At 39.4% G+C, this 23209-nt stretch overlaps 1 protein-coding gene and 1 long non-coding RNA gene across 5 annotated transcripts in view; one reads left to right on the plus strand and one right to left on the minus strand.

Moving 5' to 3' along the window:
* Positions 1-9614: 9614 nt before the first annotated feature.
* LOC103136027 (kinesin-like protein KIF13B) overlaps positions 9615-23209 on the plus strand; it is a 46875-nt gene continuing 33280 nt past the window's right edge. For 3 of the 4 annotated variants that reach the window (XM_016670002.1, XM_016670004.1, XM_016670005.1), the window contains exons 1-4: positions 9615-9828; positions 10290-10479; positions 10709-11068; positions 17779-17872. In XM_016670002.1, the coding sequence (XP_016525488.1) occupies positions 10999-11068; positions 17779-17872 (164 nt within the window). In that variant the 5' untranslated portion in view covers positions 9615-9828; positions 10290-10479; positions 10709-10998. Of the gene's footprint in view, positions 9829-9864; positions 10480-10708; positions 11069-17778; positions 17873-23209 lie in introns of those variants that run through there. The other variant, XM_016670003.1, reaches the window with a different exon arrangement.
* Positions 10703-13434, minus strand: LOC107835893 (uncharacterized). Its single transcript, XR_001661732.1, has 3 exons — positions 12286-13434; positions 12025-12197; positions 10703-10737 (listed from the first exon to the last, which is right to left on the minus strand). It is a non-coding gene; the product is annotated as an uncharacterized LOC107835893 (long non-coding RNA).

The raw sequence follows: 23209 nt of genomic DNA on the forward strand, positions 1-23209 counted from the left end.
CATTACAACTGCAAAGTTGCATTTATTTAATTGAGATTTTGTGAGAAGGTGAAACACAGTAACCATAGTTGTGAAGTAGAAGGAGACTGACTTTTATTATTTTTTTCAAAATGAGAATCTGAAAAGTGTGGCAGGCATTTGTGTTCAGTTGAAGCTATTGTATGTAAATGTTATTTTTTTTTAAAAAGTACATATTTTTAAAAACTGTCACTATAACATGATAGTATGGTGTGAGACAGAAAAGCCATGAATAGATTGAGCTTCTCTGCCTTCTGCATGCAAAAAAGCAACACTTCTGGTGACAAACAACTAATCAGTGCCATGCAGGGTTTTAGCGCAGTTAATCAACCCGTGTTCATGCTGCTAAATGTGCTAAAAACGGAGAAATAACTTACCATACCAGGAAAACCGTTTATCCACCGTCATCAGCGGTCATGCTAACTAGCCTTAGCTTAGCCTTAGCTGTAGAGTAGCAGAGAACAGGAGGAGTGAGAGCGGCGTGTACACAATCTGACTGACAGTGCTAAGACCCTCCTCCTGGCTCTGATTGGCTGTTTCTGACCAAGCAGTGTATTTCTCAGGGAGAAGGCAGTGCAGCTTGATTTTTTTTCACAGATTATTTGTCTCATACTATGGTTTCACGACAAAGTGATATTTTTAACAAATATGTAAAAAAAAACATTTTTTTAAATTATAAAAGTTACATGCTGCAGCTTTAATAGTTTGATTAATATAGTTTGTAGAACCACCTTTGCTGCAATCATAGAGCAACCTGTGACTTTTTGGTCCTTTTATAATGCCTGTTAACAACTTTGGCTAAAGATGAAAGCAAACCAACTTATGTTTTTAAATATATATATATATTTTTTTACATATCTTAGCAGTTTTTCAGTGTTTTTGTGAAAAATGTTTCATCTCAAAAAGGACACTAACCGTACCAGTCACATTGTTTTTTTTTGTTTGTTTTTTTAGATTTTTAGATCTTTTGTCATTAGCTTGGAAACTATGCCTCTCTTTTTTATTACATAATTTTCCAAAAACATCCCATAAAAGAAAATGTATTCATTCTGGCCTGCCTCAGTAATGAGCTCCTGCCCATAAAACTGTTAAAGCCATCAACTTAATAGAGCTTGCTGTAATGGTTGCCCGCATCGTGGTGAGGGCCTCAGCCATCCGCCCCATCTCCTGCTGAAGACTCAACGTTTATCTCCCCATACCTCCAACCCCACCACCCTCATCCAAACAGCACTAACCGCGGCCCTAACCCACCGCAAACCGCAGACATTAAAGTCAATTCTATTATACACCATTTCAGATCCCATTAGAGTTTGGTGGGCTGGCGGTTTTAGTTTAGGACATGTGGGGGAGTTGATGTACTATTTTACTTGTTGTAATTGACAGGATGATATCACATCTCCGGGGTCGTGACTGTGTGCCTGCAGTTTGACTAATTTCAGGCCAGATGTTAAATGTCACTGAATGATGTTGTTTTCCCAAGTTTATTAGGGCTGGCAAAGCTGATATGTCTGCGTATTACATTAAGAGATAAGCTTTTTTTTATCTTTTTTTTTTTTTTTTGACGTAATGTAGTAAAACTAGATCCGAAATTGTGCACAATCTTTTCAAGTCAAACAACTTGTCGGCAATTACAAAAGGCTTTGCTAATCATTGTTGTTATAAGTTTAAAGTTAGGTCATGAAAAAAACTCTAACTCTAAAAGAGTTGCTGAAAGACTTGTTGACTGGAAAACTATTATCTCTGTTAATCTGCATTTTTATTGAAGAATGGCAGAAAGAAAGCCCATAAGAAAGTTGATTGATTGATTTTTACTTACTGTAGTAAGGGGCTCTTATTTGATACCGTTCTCAGCAAATGAGGTAGCAGTGTAGGCTTGTGGACTTCTTTTTAGGGGAAAAAAGTACTTTAATCCTGCAATGGCCGCAACGAAACACTCAGAGTATAGGCCGCATGTCGACCCGCAACAGCCCTCCACATGAGGAAGAACAGGGGGAAACACCTCCTCCTCCTAATATAACGAATTTGTTCTCGGAAGTGGTTAAAATGAGAAACATGCTACAAAGCGTAGTTGCTGATGTCTCCACAATAAAGCAGGCGACGTCGGAATTGAATACATCGGTGGCTGCAATGCAAGACAGGCTGAAACACGCATCTCCCGCTTGGAGGACACTTCGGAGCGGCTGCACACTGCAGTTGGTGAGAGAAGCAAGCTAACGGAAGCCATGTTGGACCGCATGCAAGCTCTCGAAAATCACAGTAAGAGAAATAATGTGAGAGTTATTGGGTTGAAAGAGACTATCGGTACTGATGGGACACTTTTGAGCTGTGCTCGGAAGATGCTAACCGAGGGTCTTGGAGTTCGTGATGACGCCGAATTTGAGATTGAACGAGCCCACCGGGCCTTCGCACCGTTACCCGACCCGAACCGAGCCCCGGTTCTTATTCGATTTCTGAGGCAATCAGCGAGGGATAAAGTAATTATGGCAGCTAAGGAGAAGCGCGGGTTTGAGTGGCAAGATTGCAGGCCATCAGTGTTTCCGGATATGACTAAAGAGCTGGCGGAGAAGAGGAAGGCTTTCACCGCAGTGAAAAAGAAGTTGCAAGAGCGCAAGGGAGGGGAACGAGCAGGGGGAGGACACCCCAAATTCAACTGACTAATTCCTAGGAGCCCCATAGAAGATGCTGTGTCTGACTGTCGGGAGGCGGACCTCGCCACCTGTCATCAATGAACAGAGCGAACTTAATTTGATTACTTGTAACACATTAACTCATTTGTTTAAAAAGTTGAATCACCTTGTTTTCTTTTTTGTGTGTGTGTATTAAGCATACGGCCAGAGCTAGACTACAATGGTTGAGTTCAAAGCTAACCCATGTGTCAGAAAGGCCTACTTAAAGTCTATAAATATTTCTAAAGAAGAATCTGTAGCAATAATTAAACATTTTTGTTCATGTATGCTCTCAATCCAATCTGCTTGAGCTGTTTTGTAACAAATAATAGGCAGTACTTCAATATATAGATGTGCAAAGCTGGTAGACACACCCTGTAAGACTTTCAGTTGTTACTAAATTAAATGGTTTGAGAAACAAGACATTATTTTATTCATTCTACAAAATAATTGGGTTACTTTGTTTTATCTATTTGTTTTTTTTTGGGATTCCACAATCAAAAAAACTTTGCAATAGGTTATCAAAACAGCAACACAGGTTTGCACAACTAGAAGATCACACGCATACTGATTGGCAGAAAATAAATGTATCTATCTTAGATACAAAACGTGTCAAGATATTTCTGCTTTGCCTTTGAAACCACTAACCTGGGTGTAGGCTTTTCAAATAACTATGACTAATGAAACCTCTAAAAAATGAGGCGATTAGAGAAGCAGCTAGATTCTAACCACTAGAATCTTCCACTCACTTGCTTTTTTCTTGGAGTCTTGCTTGAGTGAAGGTAGAAAGAGAGAGAGAGAGGTGATTACCTCAGGGTAAAGAGTGTAAGTAGTTTTCCTTTCTTATGAGACATCCTTATCAAAAAGTACTTAAAGTGTGCAGGTTTGGTGTGTGCAGGACCCTGCGCTGATGGAGGGGCATCACTCGATGAGGTCTCCTCTCCCTCTGGACTCCCGCCCCCCTGCGGCCATGGGGGAATTTGGCCAAGCAGCACTCCAATCACCAGCTGGCTCCAGTAACCTGTTCTGACTGCTGACTGCTGTCGGTGAGCTGCAAATAAGAAAGACTGGGTTAGTGTCCACCATTTAATACATCAAATTACTTCTCCCTGCACTGAGGGGGGGAAAAAACAAATATGTTCTTGTTAGATGAGTATGGAAAAAAAATGTCAAGACATTCAGACAAAATAAAATAATAATGTAAAAAAAACAACCGAAATGCCTTTTTTTTCATTGCATCAGGAGTGATGGCATGAATAAAAACTAATATTGCAAGATTTTTAACTTCCAATGAAAGTTAATGGATTGGATTTTGTTCACTGAAAACACAAAATCTTTGTGTTTCTAGTCCAGTTTCTAGAAACTGGACTAGAAACTAGTCCAGTTTCTAGGGCTAATATCTTAGTACACTTGAAATAAAACAAAACTGACGTACAAGTAACTTTTCAGCAAGAAGTTGGAGCTGGTTTTAAGTCAGTAATTCTTTAATACTGATGAAAAATTACTAGTTATAAGTGAAATAATCTGCCGGTGGAACTAATGCTTTTTCACTGATATTAAAAAAATATTGACTTAAAACAAGCTTCTATTTCTTCTTCTTTTTTTAAAATCTATTTATTGAGAGAAAAAGGAAACTTACTGTTTGTCAGTTGCATTCCACTTTCCTTGTGTATTTTCTCTTTTTTTTTAGCAACACATTTTTAATGACGGTTGTTATTAAAAAATCTACAGGCAGGAGGCGCTCTGGAATGGGAATGTAGAAAAAAACCATAGAGTAACTCCTAAGCTAAACATCTAGCTGAAGCTAATATAAGGAGCACTTTTCAAGTTTTATTCTCAGCAGAGTAAGAACTTTACAACAACTGGCTGCATTCCTCAACATATTATGTCAGCAGCGTTGACAATGGCCAACACAGATGCATACAAACATATTGAAGAGCAAACAAATAAATAAATAACCAATAAAAGGTTGGTGTGGATGAAAAGTTACTTCTAAGTTAGTTTTGTCTAAGATGGTTGCTCTAGAAACATCAAAAATACTTGGTGATATTTTGTGTTTTTGCAGAGTTTAAATAAAAGCATGGGCAGCTTGAACTGGAAGGATCACCAAGAGCCCATTTTTAGCAAATCATTACCACACGCACACACACACGTTTGTTGGCTCTCTTTGTGGGGACTTTCCACTGACTTCCATTTATTTCTACAGCCTAACCCTTACCAAACTCAATTCACACCTTAGTCCTATATCTAGCCCCTGACCCCTTGTGGGGACCAGGCTTCAGTCCCCACAAGGAGCAGTGGGTCCCCACAACGTAGTATGTGTCAGGAAAATCGTCCCCACAAGGTAATACAAACAAACACCCACACACACACACGCACGTACACACACATAAAACACATTCACCATCTCCTGCACCGGTCCGATTAGTGGCCGGAACAATTACTGTTATCGTGTCATCTTAACAAAGCATTAGATTAAGAGTCAGACCTTCCCCTCGCCCCTTATCACACTCATCACCATACCCATGTGCACGCAAACACACACACACCCACACACACACTCACACAAGCCAGTTTCTTCAGTGATTCATCACTGACGTAATGCATTCACAAGCCCACGCTAACCATCACGGTTATATCCATAACCTCAGTTCCTCCAGCCCCGGTCATAAATCGAAACCAATCTACAGTGCTGGGAAAAACGGACTGGTGCCTTCACAGATTTCATCTCTTGGTACTTTTTACGTCACACTTCAAGTTATCAGATTGTCTAAGGAGATCTAACGTCAAACACAACTTGAGTGATGCCAAAAAGCAAAAGTTTTCAAATGATAATTTAATTCAGTGAGGTAAATAAGGTGAGCAAACCAACCTGAGTCTGTATGTGAAAAGGTATCAGCAGGTATCAGCCTCCTGGGCTTTGACTTCACTGCAAAATCACAAAATCTTACCAAGTATTTTTGGTCTAGTTTAAATATCATTTGAAAGAACACAAAACTGATTATAAGTAACTTTTCAGCAAGATATTATAGCTTTTTAAAGTCAATGATTCCTTAATATTGATTAAAACGTATTAGTTCCACTGGCAGATTATTTTCATAGGAAAAATGTCTTGTAACAAGTAAAAGAATCTGCCAGTGGAGCTAGCACTTTTTCATGGATATTAAGGAATTATTGACTCAAAACAAGCTCCTATAAAGTTACTTATGAGTTAGTTATGTCTTATTTATTTTAAGTGTTCTAAGATATTTGCACAAGAAACTAGACCAAAAACACTTAAGATTTTAATTTGCTGTGACTTTGGGACCATTCCTGCATGTCTTCCCTTCTCGTTTCTTCCCATTTCCTGAGTTATTACTCTAAATAAAGACCAGAAGTACTTCAAATAAAAAATTAAAAATAAAAGGCAGTTGCACCCTTAACCTAATAACTGATTGCATCAGCCTTGGAGGCAACAACTGCCACATGACATTTGAGATAACTGACTATGAGTCTTTTACATCATTGTGGAGGAAATTGGGCCCACTCTTATATGTGGAATTGTTTTAATTCAGCGTCACTGGGGCATTTTCCAGCATGAATGACCTCTTAAAGTTCATGCAACAGAACCTCTTTTAAATTTATATCTGAAGCAGTTCTGGGGCTCCTGCTGCTGTGCTTTGGACCGTAGGACAGTGGTGCCCAAACTCTTTGTGTTACAAGTCAAAAGCGATCAGAGTCCAAAAAAATTTAAGAAATTTTAGAAAACTAAAAAAATAATAGAGCAAATGTGTTTTTTTTAAGTGCTCAAAACATAATGTGCAATATATTAATTAAAATAATAAAACAGAGATTTGCAGGAAATCGATATGTAAATTATTGTGGATCAAGACACATTTAAGGCTTTGCACTTTTGCCTTGTTAAAAAATCTCCAATAAAAAGACATTTTGGAGGTTGACAGTTTTTATGCACTGCAAAAACATAAAATTGTGCCAAATATTTTTATCCTAGTTTCTAGTGCAAATATCTTAGTACACTTGAAACCAGACAAATGTTCTAGTTCCACTAACTGATTATTTCACTTACAGCAAGACATTTTCCCATGTTATAAGTCAAATACTCAGCCAATCAAACTAGTGCTGTCTTTCTAATCAATTTTAATAAATTATCTACTTAATACAAGGTCTAATATCTTGTTGAAAAGCTACTTGTAAGATGGTTTTGTCTAAGATATTTGCACTAGAAATTAGACAAAAAAAACTTAAGGTTTTGTGATTTTGTAGTGTACCTTTTTGGCCTAGAAAATTATTATTTGTGTATTTACAGCAACTAAAAACAGGATTTGGGCCAATGTCTTTTCTTCTATTTTTCTGACCTCTTATTTGACGTATTTCCACTTTCTGGATCTGTGTGAAGCAGACAACAAGCAACTAATTTGTCATCTACCTGAGTGAACGATGCTGATTTGAAGTGATCAATGTCAAACAGATTGGGAATTCTTCGCTGTCTTAAAACCTCTGTCCCCTTTTTACTGGAAATCCACTTGGGGAAACTTAACCACAGCATCTTTTGTGTCGCTTTGCTTCAAATAACCAGCTTGAATCAGAATCAACGAACCTCTAATATATAAACGTATATTGTTATAACTTCTCCTCACATTTGACATCTGTGTCTCTCTCTTGAAGCTGCCCAGCCTCACTTTTCCAGTTTCTATCGGCTATTTCCAGATTCCCCCAACTCACGACAGCAATGGCGTGTTCCAGTAATCATTTGACATCCCCTTGCGCTCGGCTCCTACGTATCTACACACGTCATGAAGAGTGGCCTCTGCAGAGTGAAAAGACAAGCAGTGGACGCAGAGTTGAAAAGAAACTCATTAGGCCACACGCAGAAATATCACTGAGAAAAACAAACGCTGACTAGAAATAGCAAATGGGATTCTATATATAACTTTGTGTAAAGATTAGTCTTCAACTCATCAACTGTTCTCGTATGTCACACAGTTTCTGCATGGACAACTGAAAGACGGTGAGGGCAAAGTTAATTGGAACAAGTCAAGCCTTTAAGATTCGCAACGTTTGAACATTTGGATTAAAAAGAAATCATGTTCCACAGCTAAAGTTCCCTCAGAGAAACAAAACTCTGAAGCAGGTGATAAATTATGGAGTCAGCTAATACAACAAGGGCGTTTTAGAGAGAGAGAGAGAGAGACATTTACAGAAGCCTGATAGGCCCAAAGCATTAAAACAGGAAATTACAAGGTGAAAAAATGATATGTAGATTAATATATTTCATTATAACTAAAATAAAGAATAGAAAATATTTACATTTTTGTTATCATCTCTTACTAAAGAATAAGTGCACACAGAAGAAAAGTTTAATATTCTAATGTACATGTGTGTTTATGTCATTTTTTAAATATAATATGCAGGTTTCCCCCCCTTCTTTCTCTGCTGTGCGTCAGGCCTGTTTGGACCAGTTGTTTCTCACAAATCAGATTAGACGCAGAAGTGAGAGCCTCAGAAATTGTATGTTTTCTTCAGTGTTTTTGCACCATGATATTGGCAAGAGATTTTATAGCTGAGCAAATTAGACTGAACGTTAATCTAATTCATTGGGTTGTGTAGGGGAGCCTGCTGCTGCTGAAGCGTACCTCAGCATACGGCCAACTGGCTGGTCTATTGAGCCAGGTTATTATTGTAAGTAAGAATTTGTTCTTTAAATCTCACCTGCATTTTGAGCCGATCCAAAGTTATCAAGAGGTGCTTGGAGAAGATGTACACTTTTTGTAGCAACCACCGAAGGATGCCATGCTGGGTTTTGCAAAAGTTTTGCTTATTTGTATGTCTTATTTTTATTTATTTTTTCTTCTGTAATGTAAACATATGTGCAGTATCTTAGCATGTCAGTAGAAATGTTTCATTATTCAACTTCATTCACAAAAATTTAACAGCTTCAGTACTTGTGTGTGTTCAAGTACAACCTCCACTGTTGTTGTGCTTCAACTTAACGAAGAGCGCCCTCTAGCGGCCATCAGCCCATTTCAAAATGTACTTTGAAACTACACTTGAAATCCCTAACACATCATTAAATTAGGATTTATGAAACACGTCTGAACATTAAGCATATTTTGAGATTTTCATTTAGCCTTTAATATCTGATGCTTATTGAGATACTTTTAATACTCGGGGTGGAAGATGTTTTTTCCCCATCATGGCAAATCTAAGGTAATTATCAGAACACTTGGGTTCCTCGTTTTTTAAATGTACTTCATTGTGAATAAATCAGCAGCCATTTATAACCGCTTATTGAAACCACATAATTATTTAAAAGGCGGAATGTTTGACTGCTTTGCAATGCCAGTTAAATTTTTGCCCAGCAGGTGTCGCAAACTGCTCACTCTTGAGGTCTTCAAAAAATAGAAGTTCACTACCCTTTTCATTCATGAAAAGGGTAGTGAGATTTTATTGTTTATTATTCTTGTTCAAAATAAAGACATAGTGAGCGTGTCATGGGTCTATGAATACCTGCAAACGTCAGGAATGTTATCATATTTAAACATGGTGAATTTGAATTTGAATGTCATAGGTGTAGCTGTCGGTGCTGGGCGGTGCAAGCGACCTTTTAACACCAACTCTTAAGTTGATTACAAATGAAATCAAAACAGTTTATCTTAGCTGTGATAATAAAACGACATATAACACTAACACAATAAAAAAAATTATCTGATTCTACTGGAGTTTGATGTAGCGTTCAAGATTTTTTATTTTTTATTTTATTTTATTTTTTAAAGATGAACGTCTATGCTGTTTTATTTACCAGAAAGCAATGTTGGATTTTGAAGTTAGGGACTCCACAACTGGCAATTTCTACGTTTTTTTTATTTTTAAATAAAACAAAAAAACGTAGAAATTTTATTTTCTACGTTTTTGTTATAATTGTCCAAAGCCTGGTGTGCTACTAAACATCTGGATACTAAAAATATTTGGAGACTTTAAAAACAGGTTGGGAACTTCGATACCCTCCAATTTAACAGATGTTGCTTTACCGAGCTTTATTTTGAAAGTTTTGGGGAAGCGTTAGCAGCAAAGTGTTTCGTGTTTGGTGGGCGCTGGACAACGGAAGTGTCGCGTGACTGACCAGCCGGCCTCGCGAGCACATTTGGTAAAGAGTTACGTCTTCTCCTGTCTTTTTACCTGAAGAAATTTAAGAAAAATCTTTTACTTTTCATTAGTCTTGGTTGGTAAGAGTGTTCCTGTTGTCATTCACTCATTTGTAAGTAACGGTTCCAGGCAGGGGGGCTTGTAGGCAAATGTTCCGGGTGGAAACGGCTAGTGAAAAGCGTAACAAAATCAAAACTTTGCACTAGGAAGGTTAAAAACCTAAAGTTAATAGTCTTTCATAGGTCACTTACCAAAACTAGTCCAAAACTTGTCATTAGTTTAACTTAATCCAGTAATTTAGCCAACCCGAATGAAAGTTGCCTCTTTTCTTTTAAAGTGTAAACATGTAGTATAAGCTTTAAAACTATGCAGACAGGGGTAGGTTAATATTTGTTCTGCTTTTGAAAAGTTGCCTGTATATAGTTGTGTGGCTCCTAAATGCAATTCTTGTCGTTTTGACAGACGTGATTGAGCTTTTATTTTGAAGAGCAGCCTGTCAGCACGAAGGGCGGATGCTGCTGGGAGTTTGGAGCTCGACAGAGAGGGAGCGGGTCCGCTGGGGAAGCTGTAGATCATCGGCTGGGCTCTTCTCTGCTGATCTCTCACTGTCTTCGCAGTTTGGCCGTGTCAACTCCGGGATATGTCCGCTCGGGTATGTAGCTCGGTGGCTGGCTGCTGTTCAGCGGTGTTATGTTGTCAGATGAGAGAATAGGCCAGGAACTTGTTCCCTTCCTTCCGCTGCTTCTCCAGTGTTTGCCTGGGCAAATTAGCTGGCTAGCCCCGTTTTCCCCCCTCACAAATAGCTAATATATTTCCCTCTCATTCACAAACATCGACTGCATTGACTCCTTCCCTAACCCTTGTGACATTTTTTTTTCCAGCTCCCATGCGCGTGTGGATTTAAGTCAACCTGAAATATGAACAGAAGAAGAAAATAAGGAGAGGAGGCTGATTTCCTGTGGGAATCTAGGGAATCTACTCAGCTTTTTTTTTTTTTTTTTTTTTTTTTTAACCCGAGGACATGTCTACTCTATGAAGCAAAACAGTGAGGGACTAGCTGGTCGACACCCCGGCAAGCGCAACATTTTCAGCCTTTTCAGATGATTGTTCAGCTGAGGAGTTAATTTATTTTGGACCTACTTGGAGTAAAAAAAAAAAAAAAGAAGTCAGCATGGGTGAGCCCAGCCTGGATGACTCCAATGTCAAGGTGGCTGTGCGGGTCCGGCCCATGAACAGGAGAGGTGAGAGGGTTTTATTGTGATTAGATTGATCACCATTCCCTTTGTAAATCATCAAATTGCTCATGCATTGCAGCGATCCTAACGCAGGTTTGCATATCAAATCGATTTAGTGTCATGTTAATGGATTCTAATTGCTAACTAAAAGATTCAGCATTTCCATTACTTAAAAAAATAATAAAACACTGATCAAGACAGCTAAAAAGTAATAACATGGACTTTATACCGTCTGGTGGTTCTGATTTTAATGCTATGGTACCGTTTGCCTGACAGGTCAGAAAGTTCATGGCAAGCAAAAGGAGTCAGAAAATGTTTCTGAAGCAAATCCTTGACAAAACGTATGGACACTAAAATTACCTTCTCTTCTCCCATCACTGTCCTCTCCAGGGTAGCTGTACTACCATTTGAGACCCAGTTTGTCCACAAACAAAACTAAAACACAACTCTGTAGGAAGTTGTGAGAATGTGACCAAAAAGTGATTTTGTACTTGTTAGGGGTGCACCGGTAAACATTCTCCATTTTCCTTATTGTGGGAGATTAGTGATTGTCTGATACTTGAATGTAAAACAGATCTCATCCACCTGTGCAAAAGTCTTAAAATCAGCTGCGGTCCTCTTTTGCTCTCCCGTGAGAGAGGGCTGACTGACAGAACGGCCAACCAGGTCATGGACGTTTGCATTTAACAATAGTCACCCCACTGTTGCCAGCTCAGCGACTTTCTTGCTATATTTAGTAACATTTCAGACAAAAAAAACAAACAAAAAAAAACAGGTATTGGCCAAAATCGGAATCGGCAGGTCAGGCATTTTAAAAGATAGGTAATCGGCCAGAAAGCTGCCATAGGTGCACCCCTAGTTCATCAGAAGTCTGAACTCTGAGGTATTAAATATGATCCCGTTTCTCTGTTCCATCTCGCCGGAACAGAGATGTTGTTTTGACCCCAGAAGTCGATAATAACCTCCTTCTTTTTGTCCGTGTTGAATTCCAGGCTTTTCTCTGCCTCTGGCTTTTTAAGTTCCTTTGCCTATCAGGTTCTTAAAGGCCCTGACTCAGCTTCACCACTATAAGACAGCATCTTGCTTCCTGATACTTTGTCCACAGGAGACCGGCGTGTCTCCCTGTTTTAATTTCCTGGAAATGAGATAGAGGTCAGAAATCACTGGCCATTAGTGAAATGAGCTTCTGTAGATGTATTAAAAGAAAAAAGAAGGGCTGTAACCTGGCTGGTCTGGATGGCATATGTTTATACAGTGCTGCCACAGGGCTTCTCTTATGGACGACTGCCACCCGTCTAGATTTAAAGCCAAGCGGCTGTGTGAGATCCGCCGCTGAGGAGACTGAACGCTTTGTCTGTTTTGCTGCTTGATCGAGATGCCAATAGCGTCTGTATTTAATTTATCTTCTGCCGAAGGCAACCGCAGAGTCAGTAGTTTTTAATAGGAGGTATTCCGGCTTAACGTCCACTCAGTCTGACAAGTTTCCTACCTCCACATTGGTCGGAGAGCATCTCTGGAGTTGCACTGCGACGTCCGCTTAACAGACAGCTTTCGTTTACACTCACAAACGCCACTGAGCTTCCCAGAGCTGCTACATGTTGTTACATCCTTGTGTCTAATTTCAGAAAAGTCCAGATAACAAAGGCACAGTGTCGCGCAAGTCTTCGTTCACGCTCCGCCGGTTCATGCAATTACATAGCAGATTTCCAGAGCAGGAAAGGAAGGCACAGATGACATTTCCTGGTTGCTTGGCAAGTCGGGGTTTGTGCCGTGGGATACCATGTGTCCAGTGAAAGGAGGAGGTGGGGAGGCAGAGAGGTTGACCGACAACTGGCAGCATGAATCGCATGTATCCCCCCAGTGTGTTCCCCTACTTGGAGCTGGAGCCGTCAGTCACGATATCAAAACAGTGGAGCTACCACTCTGTTCTCGTTCACCATCTGCACCAATGTTTGGATACTAGAACCGAAATTGAGAGTTTTACTGTTTTACTCAAGATTCAATTCAAAATCAATTTTTTAAATCAAAATAGTTATTTATAATGATTTCTGCTTCAATCTGTTGTTGTGCGAAGGATCCCCGTATTCTGTTCCAGTCTGCTTGGTGCAGCAGAATGACAAATGGAGACACTAAATTAATCCATGCTTGGACGGAATTACTCCTTCCCTACATCCTTCGTTTTGTTTTTATAAGGCAATCGCAGAGATGGAGCTGCACTTTCTGCAGCCGGCCTTTTCTGCAGGCCGTTGCATGCATCCAGAAGGATTGCCGTTTTCATCCAGGAGTTTTGAGCCATTTCACAACCTTAAAGATTCTGAAAAAATGTTTAATAATTTTTCACCCTGTTGGATAAACATTCTGTATGTATGTCGCCTGCGGATATAAAAAGCGGACAAGTTGAAGAGAACTTTCAATGTCGCTGTTTGAGTGCATTTTCTGCATAAAACATGGCAAATGGGCCTGTCACGTTACGTTATTGTGATAAACAATAATGTTGTTTTGAAGTAGTATAATGGTAATGGCCTAATGATGCAAAAACACTTTATCAAAGATCAATAAACTTTAATTTCTAACGAACATCTAGAACGGGAAGACATTTTAAATGTACAAAATAAATAAATAAAACAACAAATAAAATGGCTATGGAAGTCTTTAACAAAATTGTCCTTCAAAAAATGGCTTAGTTGAGACAAATGGACCAGACAGAAGACTTTTGTCATCCAGGTCTTGGTAGAAAGAGAGAAAAACAGTAAATGATTCAAATGTAAATTATTGAGTTCGTTTTATCATGAGATTAATTGATTTATTGAGATAGCCTAGCCAAAACTTCTGTCCAATCGTACAGCTCTGTACAGGAGGATATGGTGTGCCTTGGCTCAGCTGTAGCATTCCTAAAGGCTCAATCTTCATTTTGTGAACCTTGCACCTGGTTGAAGCTCATGTCGAGATCCGTCTTCCCGGAGATTTGTTAAAAAAACTAGATGAGTCCATATTTTCGCCTTCAACAAATATTGGGCCAAAACAAGTTTCCTTCTTGTTTTGGTGCTTTCTGTGTTCCAGTACAGTGTGCGTGGCAACGTCAGAACATCCCGCGTAGTTACAAAATGGAGGTCTATAGACAGCGGACTGGTTTCATTTAGTTTTTTCCAAATCAATTTTGGGACATTTTAAAGCTGTTCTGAACCGCAGTATATTTGTGTTTTTTGGCACACCCTTAGTGGAAATCTCTGCAAGGCACTGTGTGTCACCTCTGGCAGAGTTTCTTCACTACAGGTACATTTGGATGGATGGGCGTGGGTATTTCCTGTCAGAACCTCGTATCTCTTGAGTAGTTCTGTCTAACCAGGTCCTGGTTATGGCCTCACTCACTTCTGCCTCTTCAGCCTGCTCACTGACCTGAAAGACACCAGTGCAAACTGGCTGCTTGTTTCCATTCGTCAGTCAAAACATATTCTTTTGTTTTCTTCAAGTAGAGCTAGGTAGCAGACTTCAAGCTGGCAAGGCAAAGTCATCCATTACTCATCACTTATTCCTGTGTAGGGGGAAAAAATGCACCAGTATGGGTTTTAATAGGAAGTAGGCATGGAAAGGCTGAAGGCAGGCAAGGCACTGCCATGTTTCCAGAAGTGCCTTCCTGGTGGTTTCTTTGTGAATAGCGCTTCTGTCCGCGTGTTACTGTTGTAGAATAGACGTATTGTTGCACATTTCTCAGCAGCAGAAAAATAAAACTTGAGAAAAGTAAGTTCCTTCTCTTCGCGTTGTACAAGCTACGCTTATTTAGGATCCCACATCTCGGACACAATCTTTCCAGATGCATTCAAAGTAGTTGGGAGGGAGGAGGATGACATTTTCTGTATTTGCATTTTCCCCCAGTTCAGACCTGTGAGTATGCAACTACAAACTAGAGGCCACTGTCCCTGTGTAATCCCAGGTTGAGGAGGAGACATGGGCTTAGCTGCCCAGCCGGACAAAGGCAGGAAGGGAGTGAGTCCAAATGTGTATTTGCTAACGTTGTGTAACGCTCCACGTTCCCATGGCGTTGGCCTTCGAAGAACAGTGCACCTCGGGTGTAGCAACAGCGGCACCTCAGCCAGCGGACGTCCTGGCTGGAGTCGGGGTTGTTGTGCTTGCTAGGTAGCCAATGGAAGAGCTAAATGGAAAATGAGGATGGGTTATGGAGCAGCCAAAGGCAGCAAGCAATGAGTGCATTTATCCTCTGAACCATACTGTATCACACTTTCCCCTTGGCTGAGCGGGAAGAACTGTCAGTACAGCAGCTATGACATGGGTAATGTAGGCAGAGAAGACAGAGGCTCAAAAATGAATGAAAACGTCTGTTTTTCTGTCTTGTTTTATTTTGTTCTGATTAGTTGTTACAAGTTCTACAGAGCTTTCAAAATTTAGGTTTTCAAAGTTCCGATTTTGTTTTTTTTTTTTTTTTTTTTCCCCCTAGGCCAGAGTAACTGGTGGTTTCCCCATCCAACACTCATTGCTTTTCACTGCTAGCTAATATTTTGTGAACCTACATAAGACTACTACATCGTCACCTTATGTTGAAGGATAAACATCAATTCCAGCATTATATAACTTTTCCTCCTAGATTTTTAGGTAATCTCGTGTGTAGTGTCTAATAGCAGATTGGTGGTGTCTTGGAGCATAATGACATTATTTTGGTAAAATGTGAGCTTCAAGCATCACTTGTCAACTTGAGCAGCAACTACTACAAGATGTATTTGCTGTAGTTATTTACATGTGATAGCTTAGGTATTGAAACTAAAGAACAAGAAGTGTTTTTAAAATGCTCCCATCCTGGAGTGCGTTACTTTTTCAGACGTTTTACTTTTTTAACGCATGGGGAGCAGCTGCCATCTTCAGTGACTATTCCATTATACCGCAAATATAAATCCACACACTATAAAGTCGTCACGGCTCTGTCATAAAAGCAGGAGCCTTTGTATTAGTAAACTACACTTGTGTAACAGTATAAGCAGTACTTGTTGAAGAAAGGAATTGAAACCACTGACAGTTTCCTGTACCAACTCGTTTGCTGATGTTTGCCGTCCTTGCATGCTCGCACATTACAACTCCACTATAATGAATAAAATTGTTCCAATCCATTAACATTCACTACATTCTTAAAATAATCTACTAGTTCTATGTTTAAGCTCTTGGCAAAATTGAGGTGGTGTTATTTCAACATGTTAGCAAATAGCAGAAAAAAAGCATGTGTCACACTGACTGCGATTGAATTTAATTAGTTGCGCAGCATAAATTGTGACATTTTGAATAGCCTGGTTTGATATATTTAGTACTAAGTGAATTTCATGTGTAAGGAAGGTTTAGTGCATCTTGGTTACTGTATCAACATGATAACCTGGGGACAATGAACGTCTCCTCCTGTTGTAGGATAACATTTCTGATTGTCCCAGGAAAACACTTGTTTGCTGTTGGGAAGCAGGTTTCCCTCTGACCTCTTAACTCTTTGTGGGCGGGTGCAGGACGAGGATATCCTCACCCAGAGAAAAGAGGGGAAGCCACACATAACCTGCCTTTGTTAACTCCAGTTCTAACATTTACCATTTTGTTTCACTAGTCTTTTAAAAATGTTTTCTGATGGTGTTAGTGCCCCTTTTGTAGTTTTTTATTTTATTTTGGTCAGTAGCAACTGATGTGTTGAGTTAAAATAGATCACTTTAGAGGTAATTAAGTATGGTTCAGTTTGTCTTATCACAGAACTATCATCCAAAAGGGCTAAAGCTCAGAAGTAACAAATATAAAAATGGAGTTGTAATCTTTTTTGGTTCATTGATCTACAGTGATCCAAGCACAGAGCCCGGTGGTACTTCATCTCTTAACAGAGGTTTATGTGGAATACTGACAAATTTAATGAAGGAAATATAATAGATTTAGAAATTCAGATTTTATAAATTAAATGTAATGTAAATTTAATGTAATGCAGTCATACAGATGATTAGTATCCATGAGGGAGAGTATTGATATTTTTCAGCTGTACTCAGAAACGACTGTGGGAAAGGGCTCTCATTCCCTTTAAATCCTGGCAAAGTTAGTTTTTTTTTTTTTCAATAAAATGTCCTGGTTCATAATCTTAAAAATAAATAGCCAAGTGTTTGAGAAAAATGAATTGACTCTTTAACAGAAATAAACTCCTCTGATTAACTTGGCTGTAAACCTTCCCTCTGTGTTGGATTTATCTAAACTTATTTCTAAAGTAGGAGCTACATGACACATATGGGATTTGCTGCCAAAATGTCAATATGAATGTTAATTTTTGTTTACATTGTTGAATATTGTTTTGTTTGGAACTGAAGCTCAAGGACCAGTCCCAACGGTGACTGGGGAGAGTTTAGTTGGCGCTCAGAACGTCAAGTGTTGCATCATGACTCGACGTGTCCTGTTTTATTGATTAGCCACATTGCCTAGTCCAAGGTAAAAGGTCACTTTCAGATTCTATTTCCCTGCTTGCTCACTTGTTCAAATTTGATGCTCAAGAGAAAAACCATTACGATGCTGTTGAACTCGTGCTGCTTACCTTAAAATATCCCATTGATGTTTGAAAAGACAGAACTAATAATTCAGCCTGGCATAAAAAGCACAGACTTCGAGAAGGTTTGACATCTCCAGGTTTGTTTGTTGCTGAATATAATTAAGTGCTTTGAGTTGTTGTAGTAACACAGTTGTTGTTTACTGTTAAACAGAAAAGGAGCTAAACACAAAATGTGTTGTGGAAATGGCGAAGAACCAGACAATCCTCCATCCTGCTGGAGCCAACTTAGGAAAAGCAGACACTCGGTAAGCATGTTATTTGCATGACTAAGCTCTTATTTCCACACCACAGATTTATTTATCTCATGTGCACTTGACTTGGCCAAAACACCGTGGCATTTCTCTGAGACAAAAACCCCCTACACCATTACATGCCGCCGTTAAGGAAAGAAAAATCATTCCTAGGCAGTGAAATTATTAAAGCACAGCCATCCTCAACAGAATCCCTTTTATAGTAACAGAAAAGTAATGCAGCATTTCCCTTACAGTTGGTTAAAAATCACAAAGGAAGCAGACTTTGAACAAAACAGTCAACTTCTCCTTCCACATGATTTTTATATTTAAAATACAATACGTTGTAGTGAAAAGTTATGCCTCGGTGTTTGTTCCCACATTTTGTATATGTAAATAAGATACGGATGGAGAAACGTTTTTCTACATCAGTCCTGCCTCTTCAAACAGCATATGAGGGAGTGAGCGCATGTGTAGCTGAGGGCATGTTTGCTCTGCTAAGCAACGAAGGAAAGTCGTATTCTGTGTTTAACATAAATAATCAAACTGGGGGAAGACTTTCACTCGTAGCCTTTACAGTGGAAGTTTTGATTAAAACACAATTCACTAATGTAGACCAAGATTGCTTAGTAGGCACAGGAAACGTCATACGTAGTGCAAAACAGTGTCTTTCAAAATATCCACTGCCCTTCAACTTTTCACATTTTCTCCCATTACAATCCTAAACTTCAATGTATTTTGATCAGATTTTATGTGATAGACCAACTCAAAGTAATATTTGTAAAGTGGGAGGTAAGTGTTTTCAAAAATTCTCTCAAAGTTCAAATCAAAAGTGTGACTTTCATTAGAACTGAACATTGTATCTCAAATAGACTATTAGATGGGTATGCACAAAATATCGCAAATTGCTGTTTAGATTGCAGTATTTGTTGACTAATATTTTGTCATTAGTTTCCTCTTTGCATGTCAATAAGCAGTTGGATCTAGACTCAGTAGATGAGCCCACCGCCAAAGAGTATTAGATGCAAATGCAGAATACATTATGTGTGCTTCTAAGGAAGAGGGATCCACTGATCAGCCGATGAATCGACCCCCATTTTCTCTCATTTTAGGAGATCACGCTGAAATTACTTGTAAAACCGATCTTATCCACTGATCATATCTTTCTTTGCAAAAGTCTGAAAATCAGTCTTATGCTCTGTAATGAGAGACGGCTGACTGATGCCCACTAGGTCACGTCCGCATGTGTGCGGTTAACAAAAGTCACTCCACCGTTTCCAACTTAGAAACTTTGTTGCCAGAACTGGAAGGTCAGGCTTTTTAAAGACCGTTTACAGAAAAAAACTGCAATCATCTCTTGTCTTCCCCTAACGAGAAAGGATGTGGACTCGTTACAAATGACATCTTTATCATAGTATGAATCATTACTAATGCGGTGACATGGTGGATCTCCTCTATTGGGTTTATGTCTGGAGTTTTATTCGTTTAATAGATGAATATTGTCATCTTGGCTGTGTGTTTCTGGGGGAAACATCAGGATTTCCCCCATAAAACTTGCTAAACCCGGTGGTTAGGGCGCTAGGGCGGTCATCCAGCGGCTTGCTGTGTTTTTGAGTTAAAAAATGTTTCAGGTTGGCAAGGAATTTGAAAGTATCACTAGGTAATTATGTGTTATTGGTAGACATTGTCATATAAACCTAAACAGCAACTATGAAGCCTTGGAAAAGGCAAACATTAAAGCAACCTAATAAATAAACAATGCTTAGCCTGGACTGGAGAAAACCTTAGAAGGTGAGCCTTCCTTCCTTCCCATCTAACAGATCTTCTTCCTGTGTCTTGTGGTAAAATCCACTCAAATTCACATCAGCTTTGAACAGTTTTCCTGTCCCTGCTGAAGGACAGCATCCCCACAGCACAACGTATGGCAGTTTTAGTCCCATCTCACCAGAGCAACGTGTTCCACACGTTTGCTCGGTCGTTTCCCCAACATGGATTGCACCAAAGGTGAAGCAAGATTTCCATGTGGCCGTTGCTATAATAGCAAATTTGACTTTCATTTTTGCAGACAGTACAGCCACAGCTTTTTTTTAGGAGCTGATTTCACAATGCAAAATTCCTTTATGACAGATTTACATTTTTGTTGTAATTCCTGTACTTTTGGAGAGAGATGCTGCCCTTGAGGAAAACTATGCACGTGTCTTTAATCCTTTCCTACTTCTCCAAAACTCCTAAATTTGTTTGTGACATTCCTTCTTCCTCATGATGTGCTTTTGGCAAGAAATCGGACCAGTCGCAACAGGTGGATTTGAACTTCTGTCTCTGTTTTGGCTGTTTCATCACGTTAACCAACTGTCTTTATTTGGTTAGGCTGAACACGCCTGAGTCTCTCAGCTTCAGCGCTGGGAGATGGTTGGAGATCTATTAGATTAGGTTAGAGAGCAGAGCAGGAATGTTGGAATGCCTCTGGAAGGACAGATTATGTAGGTCACAGTCAGAACTGCAATGCAGAAGCTGCCTTTTCTTTAGTTTTAATTTGTAAGGGTTTGAAATCTGCTCAAAAACTGACTGGCTATTGTGGAGGAAGGTCAGCTGTGTTGGAAGAAAGAAGCCCTTGTGTGACTGCTGTCTGTCTGATTAGAATCAGTAAAAAGGCTGGCTTTAGGCAGAGGATGACGGCGGCTGCGGCGGCAGGTGGTTGTGTGTGTCAGAGGAGCCTGAAAATATAGACAGCAGCTTTGACACACAGACAATTGTGCATAAAAACGCCCGACTCCGCTCGGCTCTCTTCTTCCCTCGTAACTTCCCACTGCTCCAGCTTCCTCCTTTTTTTTTTCTCATCTTATCCGTTTCCATGGGAGCTCGGTGGGAGGTTAAGTCCGGGTCGCTGCTGATGACCAGGGGAGCCTCCTTCCTTAAGTGAGAAGAAGATGGCAGAGGAGGGTGGGGGGGGGAAGAAGCTTCATTTACTTGAGCATCTGTCGACCATAAACTTCCCTTGGTGACGTTTATGGAGCTCGGAACAAGAGCGGAGCTGTAGCTTCTCTCGCCGTCGCCCTGCGACAAAGGGGCAAAGAGGCAACAGCCGGATGGGCCGACTGACTGCTGCGCTCAGTGTGCAGATGCTGTTTTAATTTTGTTTGTTTGAGGCCAGTTTACATTGACATAGTGCTTTACATGTTTGTTGAGATAGACGGGGTTGAGTTCATTGAGGAAGTAGGCAGTTAAGTTGGCGTGTTGCAGGTGCATGATGTTTGCTCGAGATAACAGAGCCTCCAGGATCCCCTCTGTTTAATTATCGAAACTGATAACTGGAAAACAGGATTGCTTCTTGGCATAACACAATCATTGCTATTCTTATAGGACTGTTGTAAACGATTGTTTTAGTAATCTCTGTTATTCTGATGATTAATTGAATAAAAATTTGTCTCGTTCTGTTCAGGAATGCACCAATCCACTTTTTTCACTTCCAATACAGATATCCGAGATTCGTTATTGGCCAATATCAATCCGATACAGAAAAACTGTGCCGGATTGACAATAAATCATATTGCATGAAGTCGTTCGAAGCACAAAATATAGAATTAGACTGAATAGATCTGCCATGTTGGACACATTGTCATGATACCTGATCTAGAGTTTTTTTCAATATCGAGACCGATATTCACAGATATTATCAGATCAGTGCATCTCTGGTTCTGCAGTAGCTATTTAAGCTAGTAAAAGAAATATAAATGCAATACAATTCAGACGACACTTTTAGTCTCAAGTTTGAACTTGTTTTTGAGGTGCAAAGACGGATGAGAAATTAAACATTTCACATTAATTCCTAAAAATTAAAAAGCAAAACTTTAACTGAGGCATTTGCAAACACAGCCTTTTATATTACACTTCACTTTAATTCTTCAGTTTGAAGTTTTAAAAACTGTTATAAAATGAATAATTATAATCTTTTTTTTTTTCCCACATCACTTTTCATGATCAGCAAGCACATGCAATGTTCGGCAAAAGCTATTTCCTTGCACATGTATCATGTCAGATTCTGTATGGACAACCAGAACAGTTCTAGCTGCAACGAGTGACATCATATTAAACTCTGTAGGTTAGAAATGAGATGGTTATACTCTTTTGAAGTCATACAAACTAATTCTTTTGGAAGTGTAGTGGTTCACACATAGCTATCCACAACATTAAATCCTACTTAGTAAATTAGTTTGTGGTTGTGACATGATGAAACTTTTCAAAAGGTCAAAATTTACAAATGCCTTTGCAAAACACTGAATTGTTAGTTGAACCCATTCTGATCCAACCTTGAATTATTAATCATTTACTAAAGAAAAAAGAGGCTTCATGCCTTAACCTCTGTGCCATCTCGCTTCGTTTAGATTTGATCCTGGATCATTTGCTTCTAAAATATGAGCTTTCACAGCGACGTGAGGTTCCTGTGAGTGCCAAACCTCAACACTCCAACGCGTTTCTAAACCCAGAGTGGAACAATGGCTAGCCTGGAACCTCTGGTGCTCATTTGCATCTCATACAAATGAGCTCTAGAAAGGATATCCTCTTACAGAGCTCATGTATTACATGACCCTGACTCATACACAAGAAACTATTAAATCATTAGTTTTTATAGCCATCTGTTTATTCAGATTCCCAACTTTGAGTCCACTGAGATGTTTGTTTCCCCCATGGATGCTTGTTATAGAAATATGGCTGTAAATTACAGCATTTTTATTGTTGCTCTTTAACATTTGAGTTCTTTATTTGCATCCTCCTTTGTGGGTGAGATGCCCTAAAACAACTGGCTCAGGTCACTTTGTGCCACTCTTCCCGATAAGCAGATGATTAACCGCAGCGCGGCTGCATGTTCAGACGCCATGGTTTGCATGGTGACCTGAGGGCTGTTTGCTCTGCACCAGTGAAGCTGGATGTTGACGCGTTCTGCTGACAAAGATCAGCTTCTTGTCGTGATGCAATAACAAGCGACTTGGTTTCCAAGACAATGGAGAAAGGAGGGTGTTTTGCCCAGGGTGACTAAAATCCATGTTGTGTGTAGAGCTGAAATGATGAATTGGATTAATCGTGATGAAAAGACTATTGAAATAATCGTCAACTAATTTAGTAAACGATTAATTACTAGTTGCAGCATATACAGCCATTTGCTAAAAGAACAACACGCTCAGGGCGGCAATCAATTCAAAACTGCATGAAAAATAAATACATTTTGCATTAAAGGTAAAAAACAAACAAACAAAAAAACCTTCTTTATAAGTAGTTTCTACTTAGAACTTCTCAAGGGACAATTTTTGCTTCATCTTGTTCAAATTTTGGAAAAAAAAAAAAAAAAAAAAAAAA

Source organism: Poecilia formosa, unplaced genomic scaffold (assembly GCF_000485575.1).
Source record: "Poecilia formosa unplaced genomic scaffold, Poecilia_formosa-5.1.2 Scaffold29, whole genome shotgun sequence".
Lineage (NCBI taxonomy): Eukaryota > Metazoa > Chordata > Actinopteri > Cyprinodontiformes > Poeciliidae > Poecilia > Poecilia formosa.